Genomic DNA, 26282 nt, shown 5'->3' with positions numbered 1-26282 from the left:
CTATGGTTAGAGCTTAGAGGTTGTACTTACCTTTACGCCCCCAGGCATCTGGTATGTTTTTACACAGTGATGTGGTTTACAACAACGCAAAACTTGTGCATAAAACACTGGGAAAAACATTAACAGATCAGAAGAAGAGATCAAATTTCTCTCAACCATGAAGGAACAACATGACTACGGTTTAAGAGCAAATAAGTATATTTCTGGGCATTGATCTACGTGATTGTTGTTGTTGTTGTTGTTGTTGTTGGGGATTTACAGTTTTCACTGAGGGGATTTTCGTCCCAGTCGTCGTCTTAGAAAATTGTCCTATTATTTCTGCAGATCTGACAGTCACAGCATAGATGCCAGCTACAGATGTTATTTTCGTCGAATCGCTCGTTTACAAACTTCCACATGAAATTTAAAACTCGATTTTTTAAGGCCTTTTTTCGTATTAAATTCAATGTATTTTTCTATTCGATTTGCTAGTCTGCATGTACGGAAAAAGAAATCATTTCTAGCCTTTTCAGTTCTGGTTTTCGGGAGCTTGAATAATTCATTTGTTCTCCCTTTTTCTGAATTTTGTTTCAGCATTGGTAAAAAGCTATCGTCTTCTGTCAATTTCGATAAAAGTAGAATGTCATTTAGTTGCATGAACATTGGTAGTGCTAGTATGTTAAGAAGTCTCAGTTGATTTGGATACGGCATGACTTTTTGTCCAAGGATCCATTTGACTACCTTCTTTTGAAATCTTTCAAGCTGTTGTAGCTCACCTCGGTTCGGATTTATACATGCAGAGCCATATAAGAGTACTGGCAAAATTAGTGACTTGTAGAGTCCGAGCTTGATCTCTTGTCTTAGTTGAAGAGCTATGTTTCGTCGAAGTAGGTAGAGTACTTTGTTCGCTTTTTTCAGTCGTTCTTCGATGTGTGTCTTCCACGTCAGGTCATGGGAAACTTAGATGCCGAGATCTTTGATGACTTTGGATGACTCTAGTTTAGTGCCCATAAGCTCGTAATTTTGTGTTTGACCTCTTATGCTCAGCTTTGCACATTTGTCCATGGCTAATTTCATTTTATTTTCGCTTACCCACTGTTCAGTACCATTGAGATCGTTTTGAACTTGCCAAAACGTTTTCTTCACTGCAAGAATTTTTAGGTCATCCGCGAAGATAAATGGGTCAGAGAAAACTAACACATCAGGTAGGTCATTGATGAATATACAAAACAGGTTGATTGTGTAGGTTCATATCCAACGGCGATTTTAGCGATGGAAGAAGTGATCAAAAGCTTAGCTTTGTTGTTGTTGTTGTTGGGGATTTACAGCTGTGCTGAAGGGTCTAAAGTCCCAGTCATCAAACTAAAATAATGTCCAATAGTTTCTACAGTTTTGACAATCGCAGAACAACTTCCAAGTGCAAATATTTCGCTCAGAAAATTTCTTCTCGAAAAAATTCCACATTGTACGTAATATTCGGTTTTTCAGTCCAGATGGTTCCCTTAAGTTCATTAAATTTTCTAGGCGGTTTGCAGTTCGACAGGTTTAAAAGGTGAATTCGCTGCGCGCTTTCTCTGTTCGAGTTTTCGTCATTTTGAAAATTTCGTTGTTCCTTGTTTCTTTCGTATGTACTTCAGGTAGCTAGATGCCGCTATTCTCTTCATTCAAAGCTTTTGAAACCAGCAATAGATCGTTAAGTTGGATAAACATTGGTAATGGCAATATGTTTAATAGTCGAAGCTGGCTTTTGTATTCTGTATCTTTATTTCCCGTTATCCATTTGACTATCTTTTTTTGAAACTTTGCCAGAATTTGAATTTCAGTTCTTCCTGCAGTCAAGCACGTGAAACCATACAGCAATACCGGCAGAATTAAGGACTTATATAATCCCAATTTCACAAACGTGTTTACTTTAGTTGAAACATTTCGCTTAAGCATGTACAGAACTTTATTTGCTTTCTTCATTCGTTCTTCAATATGTTGTTTCCACGATACATCAGCCGCCACGTGAATACCAAGATCTTTGACAGTCCTGGATTCCGCCAAATCTTTTCCCATCAATTTGTACTGTTGGTCTCTACCTCTGAAACTCAGATACGCACACTTGTCTATTACCAGCTCCATTTTATTTTGGATTATCCAGTTCTCAATCCCATGTAGATCATCTTGGACTTCCCAGTAGCTTCTTTGTACAGCCAAAATTTTAAGATCATCGGCGAAGATAAAGGGCTCAGAAAATATCAGGACATCTGGAAGATCGTTAATAAATTTACAGAACAGTATAGGGTATAGGAGTGACCCCTGTGGTACTCCGAATTTTATATCGAGTATTTTTCAACTGGTATTGTCCACACGCACATATTTTTGTCGATCACTCAAGTATTCGATTAAAATTTCGAGCAAACATCCTCCAACCCCAATGTCAATCAATTTTTGATTTAACTCATAATGTGGTACTTTGTCAAAAGCTTTTGAAAAGTCAGTGTATAAAGCAATAATCTCTGATTGAGGGTTGTGATCAAGAGCTTCAAATATTCTTTTGAGAAACAGCAGCATATTTGTTTGCACAGACCTTCTCCTTACAAAACCATGTTGACTCTTAGTTAGGAAATTTTAAAAAAAATGATTATACAAGGCAATGTGTATACATTTTTCCAGAATCTTGCTATCAATGTTGAATAGTGAGACAGGCCGGTAGTTTTCAACTTTTCTTCGGTCACCTTTTTTGAAAATAGGCTTTCTTTACGTAAAAACCGGAGGTATACCATTCGGTCCTCTGGATTTTGTGTGTCAGTATCATCCATTATATTTCTGATGGTTTTCTTCGAGATATCAAAATTTGTAAGAGAAGGTTTCTGTACTTTGAAACCTTTCCAACTGAAATTACTCTTTGGGGAGAACACGGAGTGAAAAAATTGATTTAACAAATTTACTGGTTCGCATCGAAGTGAACTTTGCTTGGTATCATTCATCAAAACTTTGGGCAGGCAGGCAGATTTGTTTAGGCTTTTCAGATGTTTAAAAATTCTGTCTGTATTTCTTGATCCCAGTAAATTTTCTTGTTACACAACTCTGTCTTCTTCAGCTGAATCAGTGACTTGGATTTCCAGTTTTAGTACCAACTGTTTTCTGTAAGATGTTGGTTTATTCTCCAAAAAACATTTCTGTTTCTTCAGCTTATTAATCAAATCTGAAGTACCACAGGAAATCCAAGTTGGCAGTGATTGTCTATGCCTTGTTCTTTTCGGGACATACAAATCAAAAATTCCGTCAAGATACCTTGTGAATTCTTCGCTCATTTTGTTGATGTTGGTGTAACAAATTGACTGGAACGGTTTTTCAACAAGATGCTCGTTTGTAGCGTCATAGTCAGCATTCCCAAAACTTATAAAGTTCTGTATTAATGGTTTTGTTTCAGTAATGGTTTTCTAAGGATAGACGAATAGCTTCATGGTCAGTTAGATTATAGATAGATGGAAAAGATTTGTCTAATTCAGCGGATAGATGACAGTTTTGATAGAAGGCAGTATCCAAGATGTTGTTTCCTCATGTCGGGAAGTTGATAATTTGCCGAAACAATTTCTCTTCAAACATTTCGATGACTTTGTCTTCAGTCTCGTTGGGACTATACAGTGTCTTCCAGTTTGCTTCTGGAAAATTAAGGTCTCCACAGATGAAAATTGGTTTGTTTTTAGGAATGTTGCTCAGAAGCAGTTGGAAGTCCTCTGTCGTGTATCAATATGAGCTTGATATGGGTGGGTTGTAGAACGCATATAGAAATACTTGAGTGTCATTCAGAGTAATTTTACACGCTACACATGAGTTGGGTAGAGTGGAAATTATTTTTTCCGATATCAGAGTATTTTTCACAGCAATGAGGGTACCTCCATGCGCATTTCTATCTCCAATCGTGGCCCGATCACTTCTATAAACATTGTAATCGTTAAGAAAGAGTTCGGGGTGATGAATGTTATCGTTCAACCAGGTTTTGCATAGACATGGAACATTATAATCTGAGTTAATTCTTGCATTTACGAATTTTGATCTTCTTTCGATATTTACTAAGCTTCTTGTACTTAGCTGGAGGATATGGAGAAAGCCTCCTAGTCAGTGGGCATTCTGTACATCCAACTGCACTTTGACCCCATCATTGTAAAGTTCAAGATTTCGAATTTTCAATTTCTCCTTAGGTACACCTCCGTCAAGCAGCTCCCTTCGCTTTTTTAACATTTTTAACCTTGCGTAGGGACTATTAAATCAGTATAGTTCCTATGCTAAGCTTTAGATCACTTATTCCATCGCTAAAACTGCCGTTAGATATGAACCTACGCAATCACGTAGATCAATGCCCATAAATTAAAAATATTTTAAAAGCACTTCAAATTAAACTACGATACATAACATAAAATTTTACTTTTTGGAAATATTTAGTGAACAATTAAAACGTCGTTTCTGCAATTACTTGTATTATCAGTAAAATTGAACTCAAAATCATGCATTTACAAGAAAAGCAATCTGTCAATTAAAAACTGAATAGAAAAACTATCGTTTCCCCATCATCGTTACTATTTAACAAGCATCAACATAGCCGGCAGATTAAATAGTTTTCTTCAGATTAAAAAAATGTGTGGGGCAGCCGTGGTGCCGCCCAAATTCTGTGAACTGTTGTTATTTTTGCTGCCTCCTCTCTTCACAGAGCTTTAGCGAAGTGGGAGATAATCAGACGACAATTACAGCCAGGAGTCAAATCAACCCCGGGTCTCAGCTTGAACCCTAGAGCCGACCCCAGGTTGTCAACTTTCTGAGATCGCGTGTCAACAAACAAGAGAGTTTTAGCATCTGGCACGACGTTATAAACAACTCGATTACTCATCATCTCCGTATTAGACGTGTCCCGCTCTCCAAGGAGGAACTCGTCTTCGATTTACTGAAGATCCGCAACCTCTGTGGAATTGATTACCTGTAAAGAAACGGTGCACCTGATATTTACCAAAACCTAGCGACTAAATCTGGTTTCCCTGTCATTCACCTTTCGAGAGATCTGTTGTCAACAAGGAAACAGAGATACTACTATAGCACCTCGATTGCAAGCTCTCCATATTTGCCCATCACTAGAATTGAAATTCCTCGTTCTTGTTAAGAGGGCCGAAAACGATCTTTTTGGATTCAAGAGAAAAAAAAACAAACCACAATCCTCAGCCCAGCAAAGACGCTTAGCAAGAAAGCTAGCTAGTAAAAGCCTTTTATTGAGTGGTTCGGATGCGTGATATATCCACTAATTGCCTTGTATTTAGAAACTTAACACGGAGATATTTTATCCCCATAGAAGCCTGTTTTGACTTAGTGTTTTATAAATATTTTCCACTCAATCTTTAATCATATAACAGAAATTATAACAAAGGTTTTCAGAGATAGAATAAAATGTTTCAAAATTATTGTCAGGATTTATTATCAACTGATTGTCAGGCTGGTTCTCCGGTGTCTTGGTGACCATGGGTTGCACAGGGCTGTACATCTAGTTGTATTGTTCCTCCGCAAATATTTACTGATCTACAAGTTGGTCAATTTCTAGCTGTTGTACGTCCCTTGATCTTTGTTAAGTACATATACAATTTCCGTATTAGCACATACTTTATCAGATTACTACACCAAGTACAAATTTTATCATGAAGTTATTTACCGAATCTGTAAATTCATCGTCAAGGAACTCAAAAAGGTAAATATTGAGGTTTTTAGGTACTTAATAAATCTATCAGTAAACTATCAATCTGCGGGTGTTTTTAATAAACATAAACAACCAAGGGGTTACAGGCCTAGATTGAATTACTGGCTATATATGGCCCTAAAATATATCTGAATATGAACTAAATCATAGCACTATTCAAGGATATTCAATGGAAAATCATTACACAACTTTGAGGGACAAAATACAAAATGGAGGCAAGACAATACCGGACTTTGTGAACAATTTTCTTGAAAACTTTGAGAAGAAAGTGGGTTTTAAATTTTTTCTATAAAACATATATAATCTGCACTGATATAGGGATATACACATGTTTTTGTCGGAGCCAACAAATTTATGTTTTCTTTGAAAAATAGTTTGAACGGAAGCATTAAAGTTAAAGACAATTAAAACAAATAAAAGAAATAAAGCTTAAGTTAAGGCAAATTAAAATAAGGGTTAACGTAAACAAAGTTAACAGAAGATTAGAATAAAGGCTGAAAAATTATATAGTAAATAAAGATCGGCTAATTCTGGAGAAAAAGGAGAAGACATATTTTAAAGTTAAGAGAAATTTGATTTAGCACTGTGATAATCAAAGTTAACGGTACTTAATGAAGGCTCTAAACTTGAATATTTTAGCATTAGTGTACTGATTGAATGAATGGTTTAAAGCACTGGTTAGTTTCATGGATTTTAGTTCTAGTTAATGTGTTTAAAGCACTGGTGAGTTGAACTTAATGGATAGAATGAGACTTATTGGAATATAAGATTAATTTTGTCGAACTATTTCAGACTTTCAAGAACTTAAAGCATACTTTAATCTCGGAGTGGAGCTGTGTTGTCCAGTTCGTCCTCAGTGTCGAAGCGTTTAGTGGTGTTAAGTGACATGGTGGAGGTCGCTAGCCTTGAGTTTCGACTGCATTGTCGTTTGAGGGTTCCCATGTCTTCTGGTGACATGACGGTTGGAGGTTTCGTTAGTTGTTTTGTAACCTTTGCCACTATTTCTGCTTTGAGGCGTTTTGGCACGAAAATTACTTGATATAGCGGCACATTTAGTCCGTTTAACTTCACGAAGTTTGGCACCATTCGTCGTACAAAAGTTGCTTTATGGTATAAATACATGAAGACGATATGCAAGGCTAAGTTTCCGATAGTTAGTGAGAGTTAGTGATCATTAATGATCGTTAGTGGGAGAAAAAGCTTGATTGGTACGTAGGATTCAAGTTCATCAATTAGTGCTGGCTTGTGTGATTTCATTTCTGTGATAATTGGCATTGCTCGTTCGTCTAGTGATTCGGTTGATAACTTTCGATTGGAATACATGAATTCTGTTTTAATTTTTTTCAGTAAGTCGAGATTTGCTTCAGTGCTTGTTTCATATTTCGATAGATCTTTAATGTTGGGTACTGAATCAATTAAATGCGCAAGTGAGTCAGGTAGTTGTACGTTAACTGTTTTTGCTGGAAGGTACTGACAACTTTGTAAATCAGCTCTAATTTTAATATGGTCACAAATACGGAAGGATATCAGTTATGGGTATTGCCAAAGTTAGACAATCTGGACTGACTCAAGGATCAATATCAAATAATTTTTTGGTACTAAAGAGATCTGAAGGTTTTTAGGAAGAAAAGTTGGATTAGCATTTATAACAATAATTCTGAATGAATATAATGCTCCTCGATAACATTTGATGTGTGCATAAAGAATGAGAAGTAATGATGCTACCGTGTCAATGTTGAAGTTAATTTGTTGTTGTGTTCCTTGCATTTCCATAAAGGTTGCCATTCCATTAAAGTTTGATCTACGATTGCAAATTGTTATTCAACTAAACTCCAGTTTTTGTTCCTGTTTTCTTGCATTCTGTTTTGGACCTTGTAATCTTTCGCAAGTTCGTCAGCAACTAGAAAGAATTTCTCATCTCATTGGGCCATCAAATCCATTACATAGTCGTTTAGGCTGTTGAAACTGTTAGCTAATTTATTGATATTTTCAGAGTGTTGAGACGTTTGTTGGCAAGAGCCGAAAATTACTATAATTTCTCCGCATTCACCGCTGCTCCTAGCCATTCCGGAGCCGAAGAGCCAATTCCGGCAACTACTGCTGATATTGCGAGGGGGCGACTCTGTTTTGTCCATTTCTGGTTCTTCTTCGACTCTCATGAGGAGTTATTTGGCCTCATTCCTTAGTTTGAGGACTTCATTTTGTGCTTCTATTGTTTCATTGAGGATTTTTGCAAAGAACCAGTCTACATTGAAGACATCTGTTTTTTTTTTCATGTATGTTTTACATACGTGGAGTTGCAAAACACTGATGACGTAAACCATTTGGTGGCTAGTCCGTTAAGTAGCGTGACTACTTGTTGTCATATCGTGAAATTGTAACGAGGAAACCGGACTAAAAACTCGACATTGATGATTTTTTCGGTTATAAGGATCTTTCCTTCCTTATGAAAGATTATGCTTTGGGTTACTGCTTCTTCAATGTTGATCGGTGTCTCAAAAGTAAGGCCGAGAAGTACAAGATTTACAACAATTGCAAGTAACATTTTCGTGTTTCAATATAAACAACTGTGTTTCAGGATAATATTTAGACAAAAATGATGTTACAAAAATCATTAGCTGAGCTAAACACTGGTAACGTGTTTTAGTTTTGGTGATTTTTGTGGCAAGATTCAGGTAAATCATCCATTATTTTTACTATACCTTATTTCCTAGCTCTCTTGCACGATTTTTCCCCTAATTATATTAATTGAGGTCGTGAGACATTACAAGTTCAAATGACTATTCTTCAGTGACCTTGGCACCCATCAAGTGATATATTTCATATTTATCTCTATGAAAAGCTTTTATTTATTTATTGTTCTGAAGACAAGGCTGTTATAGGCAATGCTATTTTTTTTACAAAAGTAGAACACATTTATTTTTGATGTTGTAATTATGATCGTGCAAGAGAAAAATAGAGATCGCTGATTGAAAATTGTTGACGAGGTGATATATTTGATCAATCACCAAATTATGTATGTAATAATTGTTTGATATTTTTTTGGTCAAATAACCAGCAATTACACTTTGAGCTAAAAAAAAAAGCGTTGATTTGCCAAAAAAAGTTGTCTAATATCTTAATATACACATAACAGGAATGCGTTCAAACCTCACTCAGGATGGTTTTGTGTGCAGGTTGGTTGTTTTAAACTTCCTTGCGACTATTTGATTGACATTTTCAGAGAATAAAATAATTTTAAGAGAGCTCACTGTAGCAGTGTTTTGGAGCGATCTCAATTCTCAAATCAGTTTTATGATGTTCTTTCATTTAATCTCTTTTTTAGTATAATTGTTAGAGAATGTTGTATGAGGTCTGAAAAATTGTATTCCTTGCCCAAAAAGCTCGTAACGCATGATTGTAGCAGCACGAAAAAAGATTCGACCAGGATTTACTAGCATTCAGTTTGTTTTGCCGGTGCATATAATTCTAGTTCTTTAAGTTCAAATATATTCAATGTCAATATAACCATTTCAATATTGTTCGATTGACAAAGCAATGAAATTCCCGGTTTGTTTGACAATAATAACCTTGGCAGCGTTCGCTTGTTCAGCAAAATGCCTCCAGGAGACCAGAGTGACCGAAACCCATGCAAAGATCGCAAACTCGGTTATTTACACCATAGTCAATGGTTTCCCAACTTTCAACAAAAAGTTTTTTGTGAAGCTGTACTTTGATTATGACAGTAGTAACTACTTCGGAGGGGCTCTCATAGACCCACAATGGGTGATTACATCTGCAGTTTGCCTTAGACATGTTAGAGGTAGGAAACTTTCCATAATTTCAAATAAAAACTACTACAAGGACACTTTAGTGTTAGCTAACACGCTCGACTAACAAATAGACCCTACCTCAAAAAAATTGGGCATGAAAAGAAAAGTATGAATACAGTAAAGTTTTGTACTTTAAACGTGTTGATAGGTTTTAATAAGCATTAAGAGTAAATCTACCCTCCCCCCCCCCTTCCATCGTTTAGCCCGGTGCGTATAAAAGTATGGAGTGTAATAACAGGCGATTACACACAGAAACTAGCTATTCAAAAACGGTACTTCGTTTTGAATAACACTTACCTTTGGTATAAAAAACACTCAACAATATTTAAAGCTATATCATGAGAGATTAGCCGAAATTCTTCATTTTACACGACCTCCTCGGTTACACCCCAATTTTTCAACAATAATCCCAATTGTAATAAAAAAGATTTTGAAATAAAAACCTCAAGAAGTCCTGGAAAAACTAGCGGTCAAGCAATCGAACTAATGCCCAAGAAAAAAGATGCAAACATGCAGACGATGAAAAAGCGAAAGGCTACCATTACGCTAGTTTTTTTTTCCATTAGGAAAAATGTTCACTTTTCTCTTCCAACAAAATGAGACGAACCGATCTATTAAAACTTTCAATATTTACAAGGTTGACGAATACGGTGAGAGAAAACATTGAAGTCAGAGAATATCTGTCCGATCAAACTGATAAAGTCAGTTGAATCATACGGTGTTTGTTGCTGCTGGAGATTTACTGACTCAGATGGATTTTGATTCTGTATCATTCACCGAAAATCTGCTTCATGTGAGAAAATTTGAAAAGGTAAAAAAAATAGTTAAAGTTGACGCCTCAGACTTGTCGATTTAAAAAGTTTGTGCTATAAAACCATTGTAAAAGAAGCGATTTTTAATTTGCCAACAAATTGAAAGTGAACACATAAACTAGCGGTAAAACTGGTAATTTCATATTTGGTTAGCGCTGAAATTTCGTTTTTTCTATTCGAAAGAGCAAGCTCTTTCAATACTTTTCCCGCTTGGTGACTTTTTGAAAAGGCATCACTATAAAGTACCCAATAAATTCATTTTTAAAGCTATTCATTATCAATTTTCATCGCTTTTGCAGCTTATCTCTTTCAAATTTTGCGGTCACACCTCAGCCAGGGACTATAGATTGAGCAGCCGACAAATCGAGTTGAGAATTTCGAATTTCGTTAAATTCAAACATATGAAATCGTAGGTTTTCGTTGCTTTTGCTTTGCCGAACCCGATCAAAATCCTTGTTTGTTTCGTCGCTTTGATCGGTTTTCGTCGGTATTCAATCGTAAGAATTGTCGGATATTGTTGGTTTTAAAACATAAGAAGCGTTGGTTTTCGTCGGTTTAAATCGTAAGAAGTTAAACGTAAGAAGCGTCGGTTTTTGTCGTTTTTAAATTTAAGAAGCGGCTTTTGTCGGTTCGTCTTATCCTATGCAAAATCGAAAAACTACTTCTTACATAAATTGTCGACAAAAACGAAGGTAAACGAGTTCTTACATTAAAAAACCGACAAAAAACGATGCTTCTTGTGTCGGTTTTGACGCTATTTCTCAACACGGGAATTGAAGCCGAGGTCAAATTGTTACAGAGATGCGGGAAAAAAAACTAGTTTCAAAACTGCCCAGTTTTCAATTATTTGCTAATACGCTTAACAGAAACGTTTGGATAACAAACCTTAGCATTTACTTTGTTTATCTTAATCAATTTTCTCTTGAATTACTCTCAATTTAACCCAGGGTGTGCTTGAAATTCCTGCTTTTTGTTGATGACCAAATAGACACTCACGCGTTGTGTATTGTTTTTTTGCAGGTGATGATTTGAGGATATCTGTAGCTGACTTCTCGAGACAGTTCCGGTTGGAGACAGTGTTCAGGGCTCAGCGAATACTCTTCTCTGACAGGTAATTGAAAACCCAGGTCGAGGTGCTCGCTCAAATTAACCTCTGATTATACACTTCAAGACCACAAGGTATTACAATCATACACGTTCAGGCAGCAATGTTCTATTATCAGACTTGTTCAGATCACATTGTCTTATTATCAGACTTGTTCAGACCAGGTTGTTTTATTATGAGACCCGTTCAGATCATGACGACCTGTGAACAATATAATGCGCGCGAGAGGAGGAGTACCTAGGTTGAAGTCCCAGACGAAATCAATTATGTCCAGACTGAAGTTGAACGCACAAGGGAGGTGTCGTGCGTGGAAACATCGAAACGCACGAAAGTCTGAACATGAACGCACAAAAGTCTGAACTTGAACGCATGAAAATCTGGACTTGAACGCACAAAAGTCTGAACATGAACGCACAAAAGTCTGGACATGAACGCACTAATTTTTTTCAGTCTTTTTTAAAACCTAACATCTATCAGATGACTTCAAGGACTCTTACTAGAGTACCAGAGTACCAACTAAAGTGGCAGCCTTCAATGTTGAAATCCGAAACTCACTTAGGTTCAGAAGAAATAGCAAAATGCCGAATCCGAAAAGAGATAGACTCAGTCTTTTGTGTTGTGTTTAAACGTTTACTTCTTGTGCAATAAAAAGTAATTGAAGCTGAAAAAAAAATTTCTTACGGCCCAGAGTATATCATATTTAGCCAAGCATATTTTGCAATGCTTTTTTCTAAGCTCAGTAAAAGCTTTTCATAGCTCTACTAACCAGTTAATGATTGTGATTATGTTCATACAAAAAGAATAAATTTTGCTAATTTCAAGTATTTTAGTTGTGTTTATGCAGTTTTACTGACTTTGAACGTATGAAATAAAGTATAAATTTTTACTCAGAAAAATGATGAACCCATGTATTAAACTCGGGTCAATATTTCAACGCTAAAAATTGCTAAAAATTCTACGAATTGCGCTAAATGTGGCGAATGAGTAGAAAAATTTCGGTTTTTAGCGCTGAATTCGCTGAATGCGCTGAAAGCCGTTAACTTTAGGAAAAAATGACCAGTTTTAATAAAAATGACCAAATTCTTCCCACTGTTTGCACATTTTTATGAAAAAATGCGCAAATGGTAACAAAAATTTAATTTTGCCTAATAAACAAGTTCCTCAAATTTTCCGCATCTTACCTTTTCCTCTAAGTATTTTTAATTTACAACCTAATTTTCAAAATTAACAGAAGTTCGCATAAATCTTTTTCTAAGTTTTGTATAAATACTTTTGCATAAGTTACCAAAACTTTAAGACGAAATGGCCAGTTTTTACCAAAAATCACCAAATTCTTCGTAATGTTTGTACATTTTTTGAAAAATGCAACAATTTTTAACAAAAGTTTAATTTTACCTAATAAACAAGCTCCTCAAATTTTAACAAAATTTCAACAAAATGAAAACGCTTTTCATTGAACCCATAATTTTCCGCATCTTACCTTTTTCTCTAAGTCGCTAATCTCTAATTTTGGAAATCCACGGAAATTAACACAGGATTTAACAAAATTGAAGAAAAATTAAATGTAAAGCAAATTAAATTCAAAGCATACCCAAGAATTATCCACAAAACATTAGCAGCCTTTACCCAACATTTAGGAAAGTTGCCACTGTTTTACATTTTTTTTTGTTTCTTTCAATTGACCTGGTAATACCAGTTTGTTGTTGGAATACTCCAAATTTGTTCCAGTTCCATCAAGTTTTACCAAATTTCTACTGAAACAAGACAGTTTATGTCATAAAACCCAATTAAAATTGAGTTAATTCCCGTTTTAAATTTAACTGTTCAAGTTCAATTAAGTTATGAACCCAGCCTTTAATATGGTAGTAAAAAAGATCGCAATTGATAAGAAAAGTTGAAAGAAGAGATAACGCACGTGTTCAAGTTTTTACTTATATATATTTCATTATCAACAAACAATTAAGGTTAATATCACATAGTTTTGACGCGACCAAAACTATGCAGGGAATATTGAACTGATGCGATCAAAACTATAAGACATATCAAATCAAATAATCGCATGTCAATTCAGGCATGTCAACAGATATGATTGACTGGATCTATTCTGTTTTGACCCCCGCTGTTTTTTACGCAACCCAGTTAAAAATTATATGTTGTTAATATAGCAGGGTACTAAGTAAAAAATAGCACGTGCGTCTAGTGGCGTAAAAAATATAAGCCCACTAAGCTGGGGGGGGGGCAAAACAGGATAGATCAAATTGCTTTTTGAAAGACTCTAGAGCTCATAAGGAGGTCAAATTTACGTCAAATTTGTATCATAATGATTTCATTAGTACTATCAAGCTTGCTTTTTTAACTTTTATGGATAATTCCCAAACATTTTCAAATATGACCAACTTTTTGTAAAATTACCAAAGTGTTACGATATTTTTCCAACTTATCAGTTAACTTAAAATATTTAAAAGCAGCCCTATTTTCAGATTTCTTTTTTTCAGTATTCTTTTGATATCAAACATTTTTTTTCGAAGACATGGTTGTTAAAAAAATTTTTAAACCTGTAAAATAGCCATTTCTAATTTTAGTCAGGACGTGTTAGCGTTCTCAGGTAAATAAGGTATAATAAGGTACTGGATACACGTTACTGGATTTTTGTTCAGTTTTTTAAGCCGCAATTCATAGGTAATATGGGTTAAGTGGAAGAGTCCGTGTTCTGGTTTTTGAATAAAAATCTATAATACACTATTGTATGAAAATCATCTTGTTGATGAGGAGAACAAGAGAGAATTAAAAAGTCTCTGGTGTATTTCTGACAAGGATAACAACGGGCAGGGACGTTACTGCTGAGCTAGTTCTGATGATAGGGGAAGTCGTCAATAACTAAGAACACCATTGGTGGGAAATAATTGGAGAAAAACCTTTTTTGAGAGCTTTGCAGTAAAAATTTATTACTTTAATAATATCTTGCAATTATCTTAGAAACTAGAGTTCCGAAGGAATAGATCCGCGACAGCTGCAGTTGTTTAAAATTCAGCTCAAAACTATGCTTTTACATTAGGCAGTGGTGACGAGGATTATCAAGAAAATGTTAATTATAGCCAGAAATGCGGAAAAAAAGTCCGCAACAGCGTCAGATAAGCATAAGCAACTGACGACTTGTAAACAAAAAAGACTATCTGTAGAACTAATTCTGACAAAAAAATTTGAGAATGGTTATGAGATGGGTCAACAAGACACAAAAAAATTGCTGTGAAAACAAAACTTTCGAATTGCGGCGCCATTATCAATAAATAAAATAAAATGCTGAAAAAAGATTTACCGATTAATTATTTCTCTCACAATCATTGTTTGTAGGCTCAGAACTAACAAAAGCAAGCCAAAATTATTGTTTTTTGTCTCTGTCACATTACCTGAAAGCGCTCAAGAAAAGTAGAGCTCAGTTTTGTTTCAAATTGGTACTTAACGACCGCTATAGTACAACTTTTTTGGGGTTCAAATTAATTGAAAACAAAAACAGTTTTATATTGCCATTTTGTTAGATTGCTTAGCAAAATCTGCAGAAAATGAGGTTTACATCTGATTTGAATTTCGTCATAACTCTACTTAACTTTTCCTTTTTGAAAAAAAGTCTTTTTTGGAAAGTCGAGTTGAACAAAAAATAGCTATTGCTTTTTTGAAATATGCTTTTTCCAAAAAAATATGTTTTTAACCTATCTATCTCTTTAATAAAAATTAACTTCAAAATAATTTTTAGTGTAATATGTTAAGATTAGTTTTCTAAAATCCTTTGTTTTATAATTAGTTTTTTGTAAAATGTAATTTTTCAAAAATTGTAATTTGTCAACAAAAGTAGTTTTAATTCTCAAATCCGCAGTTCTGCTACGTTAAAAAAAGATTATATATAAAATCTGTTTTAAAAATACTTTTTCTTTTCATGTTATTATGATTTATGATAAAATCTGTTTCCGAAAATATCAACTTAGCAAAGATTTTTCAAACATTTTTCTGTTTGCGATATCATTTTTAACATTTTCGTTTTTTTTGTAATGTCGTAAAAACAGAAACATTTGGTTGCTATTTCGTTTAAAAATGCATGTTTCTAAACATCTAATTCCACAATAAATAAGGTTATGACTGCTATACTGAAACTTCTTTTTGTGCCATTTTTTTTTTAAAAACACGCCATTTCTTTATTTTCGGAAACAACAGATTGTTGAATTCTGCGTCCAATAAAAAACTGATTCTGGACAACATACAAAAAACCATAGTTGCCGTGTAGAATTTATGGTTAAGGCTATCAGAAAAATTAGTATTTCGAAGATGAATTTTAAAAGAAACTTTAAAAGAAACTTTAAATGAATGAAAGAAACTTTAAAAAATTGTTATCCTTCAAAATTGGTTTTTAAAAGGACATCTCTTAAACCACAGATTCGCAACAGGTTACAGAAAAAGCAATTGTACTGAAGATTTCCTAGAAAACAAAAGTTTCAGACAGTTTAGTTTTAAATAAGAAGCTTTTTAATCGAAATTTGATAATTATATTGTTCCATCTTTCAAAATTTGTTTCAAAAACGGAATGTCCAGCTCCATTATTTACCACAATATTAAATTTTTAACGATTTCTTGAAAAAACGGATATTTTTTGACCCAAAAAGCATTCAAAATTACGAACTCAGGAACGGAAGTTTTAAAGGAATTAGAAATTTCGCAAAAAAAAGCTTTTTTAAGAAGTAAGTTTTTTATTAAATTTTTTCGGAGTTCGATAGGTTCTTTTAAATAGTATTCAAAATTAAGAAACCACATTTTCAGAAAAATTCCACATCATAAGGGAGCATTTTTTACAAAATTGAAACTTGAAATTACTTTTAAAAAATGCATTTTTCTGCAACATATTATTTATTTTTAAGTGGACGCTTTGTACAAGTAGCTTGGCAAATGAAAAATTCTTCAAGCTAAAATCGTAATAAGAAGCAAAATTATTGAAGAAATAGATATGGTTTATCAAATTTTACATCTAAAAAAACAACTTTAAGCCATCAATTGACACTAGTAGTTATTTTTTGTTCTTTATTTAATTAAAATTTTAAATATAATTTTTCAAAAAGTTTTTGAATGTTTTCAATTTTTCTTTTGCGGTGTATACCTCCCGCCTATTGAAGAGTCCATTTAGGCAAAACACTGACTGCGTTATACGCTACAACGTGGAAATGTTGATTTTTGTATCTACTGTATATAAAGTTGAGGACCTTGTGTTTTGTGGACCCAAAACCAAGGCCAAAAATATAGATCGTGCCGAAATTGAGGAATAAGTTGTTTTTCGAGCCAACTTCGAGGATAGTTCAATTCGTTTCAGTCAACGTCGAATAGCAGTAATAGATTTGAGTTCCTTCTGCTAAGAAATATCGAGCCAAATTTATCATAAATTTTTTGTCATAATAAGTTCTTTTACCGTTTTCTTTTTCATTAAAAAGTAAGTGGAAAAAAAGAAAATTGAAAAATCCGCGATAAATGTGATTTCAAATTTTTGGGTTAAATCGTTTTGAGTTTTTCTAGTGTGTCAACTGATCGCAGCAATTTGTTTTGCAATTTACCATTTGTGTTGACTCAAGTTCAGTTTTCTTGCGACTTACTGCTCTTATTGCAATAAAAGTGTCTCTAAAGAGTTATTTTATTTTGAAGATCAGCGACAGTGCATGTTTCTACATCAAGTAAAATTATACCACAATGAGCTTTCTGAATTGTTCTTTTTTTCCACATTAAAGTAAGTCTGACTCAAACTTTAGCCCAAAACTGCTTCAATTTTAGCTTTAAAGCATTTAGACTTGCACGTCTTGGCCAGGACTTGCATTTATACTGACAAGTGTAAAAAGTGACATGATCATAGCTCTGAATCAGTACTGATATAAGACTTGCAATTCGACGTGCCCAGTACTGATAATTGCTTGCCGTTCAGTCCGGGTTGTAAAAAAGATAGTCAAAGTGGGTTTTTCCTGCCGGATGGAAATGTTTATGAGAAACGCCAGACATATTTTAAAGCATTCGGTGTTGCACACTGTCTCGCGCAAGCCGTCTTTTGTAGATTCACTTAAAGTCAGAGAACTGCTAAAACATTGTCACTTATTCTTTGTGTTAAGTCCCTAAGAGGGTTTTAGAATAATGGTATTTGGGTGTACTACTCTTTGGACAAGGAGGTTTCATTTTTTGGGAACTGTCAGTTTAAAAATAGCGTCTATTGGTGCGTTTATGTTGCTCGTTAAAAATTTCCTCGCCTGTGTATTTTTGAACGCACCGTACCCCCTGTGTGCGCTCAAAAATGGTCTGCGTCATAAGCGAGGATCTCAACCTGGGTTTTGTTTACTTTCCATCTAACTTCACCTTCTTTTTTGCAATTTTACTACAGGTTTAAATTTTTTGAACAAATGTAGTAAGTTCAAGGGGCAAAATTTACGTTACTTGATACTTTTAATTTCAATAATTTTTAGAAAAAGTTGAGACTAATTCTATGATGAAGATAACGAGAATATAAATGAGCCTCAAAACAGGCCCTGTGTAACGGAATTATATAGTCCGATCAGTGAATATTTGACAAATTGATTACTGATTTAATCTTTTAACCATTTAAACTCTCCTGAATATTGTACGTATTTAAAAGAAGAAAAATGACAAATCATTTTTTTTCTGTTATTAGAATTGCCTATACAACGCAAATGTTAAAACAAATGCAAATCACTTTCATTAAGTGCAAAAATTGAAAAATACATTTGGGATTAAAGAAAAAGCCGAGGATAATGGTTATTGCCGATCCAAAACTGAAGGACAGTGTTTCTACAGCTCTATGTCGAAATTGAGTACAAGTGATAATGTTGAGCTGCTCATTCTGAATAATGGTTGAGATGAGTATATTCAACGGTATATATCGGTAGCAGGCGGTCTTTTCATTTTTAATATTTGTAGAGAACTGTCCTTTCATTACTAACGTTGGTAATAAAATAATTCTTTACACCAAACACTGACCGAGGATGGTCTTTCACGGTTTTTCAAAAAAAGAGATCTTCAAGCCAGGTCTTCATATTTTAAAAAATCGATCAACAATTGTTTTTTACAGTGATCGATGACGGATTTTTCAGAACTATTATTGGTCGACGACGCACTTTCTACAGAGGCCTAAATTAGGACGTTTCTCGTCCTGGCAAAAAATTTCTCGTTAATTGGCAACAAATTTTTTGCCATATGAAACTGCTTCTCTTCAACATGGAAAGAGAAGAAGGAAAAAATTACACCACTCCGCAGTTTCAATTTAATCAGCGTATCTATTTTCTGCTGTAAACTTTTGCTATCTGTATATCCGTTAAAGGATAGGCTACCGTTGTATCACTTGGAAGCCAATTATTCAAAGTGAATAATCTTTCATCTTTGCTGATACACAAAGTGCTTTAGTTCACTTAACAAAAATCTCCAAATTCAAACAATCAATACATTGCAAAAGTGTATGAAATTTGTAATTAACTCCAAAGGTGGTGGCAAATGGAGTCAATGGGCAATCAAGCCATTTTTTGAAAAATGGATGACGTACGCCAAAATTTTAGATAGTTGTAAGTAGTAACATTTACACCATGGAAGATCGAGGGGGGGGGGGGGGTGGTTGTCATCCCATGTAAGAGATAGGGTTGTCCTGAGGACAACCCTACCTTTTGCATTGGGAAGGACAACCCAACCCGATACATGCGCTATGACAACCCAACCTTTTGCATGGGATAGGACAACCCAACCTTTTACATGCAGGGACAGCTCCCTTCCGGCCGAATTATTATCCAAACCTATTCCCCCTCCATTTCCCGCTTTTGAAAGAATTATTCAGTTTATGCCGATTTATTATCCAAACATTTCCCCCCTCCTTTGAGGTAATTATTTATTCATATCAAAGAGTGAAATATTTAGATTTATCAGAAAGACTGGATATAAACTGTGAAATTACTGTAGAACCAAACCACGTAATTTGCTCAAATCTAGCAATTGAAATTTAGCTAAACAACACAAACTTGGGTTGAGAAATTGAACCAAAACTGAACACAAAATCTGTACAATCGAAAGGTTAAAAATCACAATAAAACGCGTTGTTAGTGAAACCAATGTTAAGCACGGGTAGGTTAGAGTTTTGAAATGGGTTTTGAACAAAAATTGAGCCATTTTTAACGAAAATTACAACAAAATTAGCACAAAATGAAGGAAAAAATGCAAATATTAAAATCTTTTGAATTATTATAGGGAAAGTATATACAAATGGGGATATAAAAGAGTAGGTTAAACAATTTTAATTGAAATATAAGTCACAAAACACAATCTTAACAGTTACTGACATAAAAATAAGGCTGAAAATTGCTGTTTTTTGTGCGTCGCCCCCTTTTACGCGGTGGTATTGCTTCTTCCTCCTCCGAATCGGTTATTTCTCTTCCTTCCTCAGATTCAACAGCTTCATAATCAATGAATGGACAATTGATTGGAGATTCTTTGTCAATTACTGCCTCGAAATCGACATTATCGTCACTATCCAAGTCCGATTCGTTTATTATTCTGTTGAATCCGGGATCAGGTGGCTCCCAACTTTCAAGGGCAGGATCAGGTGGCTGCCAAATTTCATAAGAAGCAGGGAGCGTGCTGTCCGACTCATTATCCGTTTCCCATTCTTCCCCAAACAGATCCTCGATTTCATCTTGCGTCGGTGCATCCCACTCTGGATCAATTTCAAGATCAGTGGCTTCAATTGCGTTGGCATGAACGTACGGCAAAATTTTTATACCGCCCTCAAGAATGAAACGTTTATCATCGAAGGGACTCAGGGACAGTTTATTAATTGAAACAGTCTGTAGAACGTGACGGTCTGACACAATTCTGTTGTTCGGTGTTCGTAGTGTGGATGAGAGGAACAGAGCGTCTTTGTATTTCTGGTGCGTTGATTGTTCCCTGGCAGCTCTGGTAACACCTTTTGCAGAGATTTTTCAGGAATCTAAATACAAAAAAGTTGCGAGAAGTTTTATCAATTTTTCCTCAGAAAGTTTTTCAAAGAAATGCTTGCTTGCTTCTCTTAAAGTTTACTGTGATGTATGTGTGATAATGTCTAACCATAATAACACCAAAGTCATAAATGAACATAAATCTGTTTTACCTGTTCAAGTTATGGAATATAACTTCGGCTTCAGCGAGACAAACTCGTCGATGAGTTTTCCGGCGAATTCATCTTTGTATTTTAGAACGACGAGTTTGTTGTTGTTGTTTAAAAGTTGATGCTCCTTAGGGTAATTTGAAAAATCACACTCCGACAAAATATTGGGTTTTGCTGCTAATTCCTTGTAGAAATCGTCAGATCGAATTTTATATAACAGGATGTCTGTGTCAGAATATAGCAGGCGACAATCAAAATGCGGCTTCATTATATTATAGTGAAACCTATACATTTGAAATTTAGCTAATTCTAGAATTGTCGCGCCAACAATTGTTGGCTTATCCCAATAGATTCTCTTTGGGTCGTGCGTGATAGCAGCTAAATTTTCGCCGCAAAATTTGAACGTCTTGAAGGTAAAGCGTGAGACATTCTGGAGCACTTGATCTGCATTCTGCGCTAAGGTAAGTTTCACTCTCCTTCTTTTTGACTCACAGATTTTACAATAAGCGCTATTGTTCATCAGTTTGAACAAATTTTCTTCGAATTTGTTCCTCGCGGTCTGTCTTTTTTCCATGTTTAGTCTGATATATGGCTCTATCCAGTTTTCTTGCGAAAATTGGAGCACGCGATGTACTCTTTCAACAATCAGACCAAGTTGTACATAAAGTTGAAGATTCCGGTAATGGAGCGTGTACCGCTTTTTGTCCGTAACGGTTTGTAGTAACTTGGGGACAGATGACCGCGGCATGTTGACATTGAATTTCAACTCTCTCTGGTAAGTGCTCAACCACTCATCGGGTACTATTTCCTTTGTTGGCGCCAGAAGGAAATCACGATGGAGGTCTGGTATATTGTGTGGGTACGTTAAATCTACTTCAAGGATGTAACCTATGGGAGAATCGGTTGGTGTATTGAGTACCTGCTCGAGTGGGACTTTCACCAGCAAAAAGGCACCAACGGGTAGATGTTCTAATTTCATGATGCCACCATACAAGTTGTTAGCATCTACCATGAAACCAAAAGTCGACTCGAGCGCACTGTCATAATTCTCCAGGTACTTGTTGTTTGCCTTGAAGTAACGTTCATCGTACATTGAGGCGAGACCTCCTCTAATCATATTCTCAACAATTTCCAGATGCTCTCGATTTGTCAACAATTGAATATGGGCCCGGCAAATTTTGAGAAATGCACCACCAGCGAGGTTTGAGGCACTGTAGTGATGTGCACAGTCCAGTCCATAGGTGTTCATACACAGTCTCCGAAATTCTTCAAACACGCACAAGTGTATCGCACTTAAGATATAAGTTATGGTAGTCTTCAAGGTTACGACATTGGAAAGTCTCGAAAACAGTTTTTGGTTTTTATAGTTCTTCCTCTGCATTTTGCATTTTTCCATTGTCTAAGCTGTTTTTCCACTTTTCGAGTGCAGGAAGTTGTGTTTCTGCGAACTTTGAACGGTCAGTCATGTACGAATAGGGGTATATTCCTTTCTCTTTGATCGAACTTAGAGCATCAACTGACTGATCGCTATCGAACATTGAATCGAAAATTGCGAAAGCCGAAGCGGGTAGGTTAGCAACTAACTTTTCAAGGGATGTAGTTAAAAACTTGAAAGAGTCGATGAAACGTAAATATTCATAAATTTTTCTGACTTTTCCATCCCTTCCCGTGACTGTTTTGATTAGGACACCGAACGTCATCGATATGTACTTCTCATCTGTAGATGAGATGACGCTTATTGTTGTTGATGGCTCAATTTCTCGAAGTGCCAAGCATACGTGGTGAAGGTCGTAGTTAGCGATGTTGTGACCAATTACGGGAGTGAAATTGATTGTGCGTCTTATCCAGTTGCACTTTTCATAAGCAAAACCAAGGAAATCCCCGCGGTGGTGGCAATGGTCCAAAACTTTTGTATCTTCGGGTCCGAAAGGTTCTTCACATATCCAACAATCAACTGTACTACTTCGATTTGGTACTTGTTGTCCCAAATATATCGGAAAGCGCCTCTTTGCATAGTATACTTCTCGCGCCATCTCATGTAGTTTTTTAATAAAATTTGTCATGCAGTTTTCGGAGCTGTCGATGACGAATTCTTTTGGTGTTGTAAAACCGTTCTCAATCAAAGTCAGAGCAAAGCCGGAGGGTATGTGTTGTTCGATAACTTCAGTTGAAGATGCATCCGGATTAGCTGGACAAGATGAGACTGGCATTAGAAACGACTCAAAGTCGAAGTATATAGTAAAAGGAGCAAACCATCGGGCCATAAAATTTTTGAACCGGAAAGAATTTTTATCATCGCCGGGCATCTTTATTGTTGCTGGTGCAGGGTTTCGATATGCATCATTGTGAATTTGATGTTGCTCTTCAGAGTGGGAAAAAGCAAAACATTTCCTGCACAGACGCAAGCTGCTTGTGAACTGTTTTTCTTTCACAGTGCATACCAGTTTAATGAGGTTATTGATAAGAACATAATGATGTACATCTTCGTTAAACAGGAGTAGAAGATCCATCGTTGGTTCGATGTTTCTGTCATTAGAAACGTACATAGGAAGGAGGTCTCCATTTGAAAATTGAAAAACGTTGACCTGCACGTCATTCATGATTTTGAACTGATGTATATCGTGAAAGCCCATGGGTATAGAAAACTCACCGCGGGGTTTGGTAGCCTCAGGTTTCCTATATGTAGCCGGGTTAGTCAATTGTGTTCTGATGTCTCGGGAAGGGTCAGCTAAGTTTGGTCCGTGCAGTTCGTGGTACCATGCGGTGTAGCAGTAGTTGAAACATTCGAAATCATCATGGTTGCGTATATTCAGTAAATACCGTTGATTGCGAAGACAGAGGGGCAGCTCAATAAAAGATGAACCACGTATTGGCGAAAATTTAGCGAATTTTAAATCAACCCACAAAATTTTTTGAAGAATCCAACCACTTCCATTAGATGCGAACACAAAGAGGACAGTAAGCATCTTTTCAACCATGTGAAAAAACGTTTCGTTAGACAATCGATGATGAACAGGTGTCATTTCAGAATTGGCGTATATATCAATATCCGATGCTTCTCCGTTGTCGCGCGCTTCTTTATGAAGTGATAGTTTCGCACTGAATTGAACTTTTTGTGGATCTTTGTTCAATGTTTTTTGTTCTATAATGTCATTGATTTCATCTCTCTGAGCAGTCATGAAAACGAGATGGCCAACGGTGCTGTTACTATCTACAATTCGATAAGACTGGAGAATCTTTCTAAAGGCTGACTCTGTGAGGGTACCTCGTTGTTGTTGTTGTTGCTGTTGTTGTTGTCCCTGTTGATGCACAATTGGATCGACAACCCTCGAGTTGTCAAGAACAAGTAACACGTGTTGTTTTCTGTTGTGTTCGTTAAACGAGTTTTTGTCGTTGAAAGCAAGATTACAATAATGACAAAGATTGGTAAATCTGCCATGGCAGTCAGAGACGTGACTTTGAATTTCAGATAATTGACGGCGAGTAACTGGACAAATTGAACAGCGGTATACGGTTATACTCTTCTCGTCAGCATGAACAGTGCGTTCATGACGAGCACGGTTACTTTTGTTGCTGTGAACGTGGTCACAAAAGTTACACTTTTCCGGCATTTTCAAGATAATTTTGAACAAACGGTTTTATCAATGCAAGAGTTCTCAAATATGGCTGATTTCAATCTTAGCTCACTGTTATGCTGTGCAAAATTTGAAAGTTTGCGCGCGCAAATTTGAATTTGAAATTAGCCAATCAAATTGAAGTAAACTTGAATGCGTGCCAAAAATCAAATTCAAACTAAAAAATGACTATCACTCAGTCAAGACAGAGACAGAAGTTAAACAACCAAAAAAACGGTTTAAAAAGCATGCAGATTGAATGTACCTTCCATTTTTATGGTTTTAATATACAATTAAGAATAACTTTAGTTAAAGTTGAAAATTTCGAAATTGATAAAATTCTTGTTTCATGTCGCGGAAGCATGCATGCTAAGGAGCATATAAAGGCATTTACACTAAGGGTCTATATTAAGGTATATCATAATAGAAAACAATTCCTGGAGTCAACAAGGCTATTAGGAAACATCAGTTGAAACTGCATCGAAAGCTGAGTTTTTTCAAATGACTTTGACCTCTAAATAGAGGACTTTAGCAGGGTTCATGTGTTGACAAATATGACTGAGAAGCACAGGAGGACCTCCTTGTTGATGGAGTGTTCCTATATGAAACTTTTGTGCAAACAATTGAAAGAAAACATCACTTTTTTTCAATTTTTCAATTTTTTTGATCAAAAGGATTAAGGGGATTAGGCTTTTTCTCCAAGAATAAAGAAAACCGCTATACGTATGTTACTTCATCAGCTCTCTAACAGGTTCCCATTACAGAAAAACGTCTGTTTAGTAAGGGTAAAAATGTCTCCTTCATGTTAAAAAATTGCATTTTTTCATTTTTAGGGAATAAGAGGGATTAACTAAAATAACAAAAGAAAAAATGCAAAAAAAACCATGTTGTAGTAACTTTTTTAACCTGGAACTTCTGAGATCTTTGATAGCGGGGACAATTGTCCATCGTATGAGCCTATCCCCGTTCATTTGAGATAAATTTTTCATTGCTTTAGGATCATTACAATAAAATGTTTTGTTATTTTTGTAAAAATTGTTGAAAAAATTGTTGTTATTGATAGAAAGGTGGTACTTGTTATAGCGATTAATAGCAAGCTACTCATTGACATCATCGCTAAGTTACTCTCGTGTACGACGATCAGGAAAAACGGTCAAAATATTTATGCAAAGAATACAAATTTGAAAGTTTTAAAATTTTGTTTAGTGAAAACAGTAAAAGAACAAACATTGGACCAATCTCACTAGAATGTCAGCGCTGGGAAAAAGCTCCTTGTTTTACCACAAAAAACACCAGAATGACAATTGCAGTTGTTAACCACTTTTTGTTGAATTTTTGATTCGCCCTTTAAGTTTTTTTGCAACCTTTTCCTCCAAACAAGAGCTTTTCACTGCAAACCTAATTGATGCAAATGTAGTCTTTGGTTTCGTGATTAATTGTCGGTCTTTCTCTTAATATTCATCGTCTTTGTAAAATACTTCATTTTTTCGAAATATTTCAAAAAATTTCATTTTCATGAAATATGATTTGAACAAATCTTAAAACATTAAATAGACAAGTCTAATAACTAAAGAGCGGTAGAAATCTATTTTTTTGTTTAATGAATTTGCTCAACCAATTTCAATTTCCTCTAAGTGCAGTGTTCATTTGGGACATGATTGAACTTGTTCAATTCCTTATGAAAAGTTTGAAGAGCTTTATTGGGAATTAAGTCTATATCAAAAATTGTACAAAGCCAATCAACACAATTGAATGAATGTCATATACGCAACTATTGAGCAATCTAAAGCACGCATATATTGTTTTAGTTTTCAATTTTAAATATCAAATATATCCATCAGGTTGCTTTCTGGTCTTCGTTTTTTAGGAGCCGCACAAACTTGTGGTGTCTCACCGCTTTCCGGTGTTTCAAATAAGGCTGAATTCGATTTTTGTGGTGTATGAAAGCTTGTCCCGGATAGAATGTTCAAGTCGAAATCTTGGTTTCCGTTGCAAACTGAAAAATTTCGTTGATAACTTTTACTGATTTCCGCAAACAGGGATGGGCTAGGAGTCGGTGTAACTGTAGGACTTGGGTC

At 35.4% G+C, this 26282-nt stretch overlaps 1 protein-coding gene across 1 annotated transcript in view; it reads left to right on the top strand.

Annotated features, from left to right (window-relative positions):
* Window positions 1–8864: 8864 nt before the first annotated feature.
* LOC142334895 (transmembrane protease serine 4-like) overlaps window positions 8865–26282 on the top strand; it is a 61720-nt gene continuing 44302 nt past the window's right edge. Inside the window, exons 1-3 of the mRNA XM_075383222.1 lie at window positions 8865–8880; window positions 9297–9506; window positions 11349–11439. Coding sequence (XP_075239337.1) covers window positions 8865–8880; window positions 9297–9506; window positions 11349–11439 — 317 coding nt within the window. The remainder of the gene's footprint in view (window positions 8881–9296; window positions 9507–11348; window positions 11440–26282) is intronic.

This window comes from Convolutriloba macropyga, chromosome 2 (assembly GCF_964194025.1).
Source record: "Convolutriloba macropyga chromosome 2, txConMacr16.3, whole genome shotgun sequence".
NCBI lineage: Eukaryota > Metazoa > Xenacoelomorpha > Acoela > Convolutidae > Convolutriloba > Convolutriloba macropyga.
This window is presented reverse-complemented; position numbering and strand designations above follow the sequence as displayed.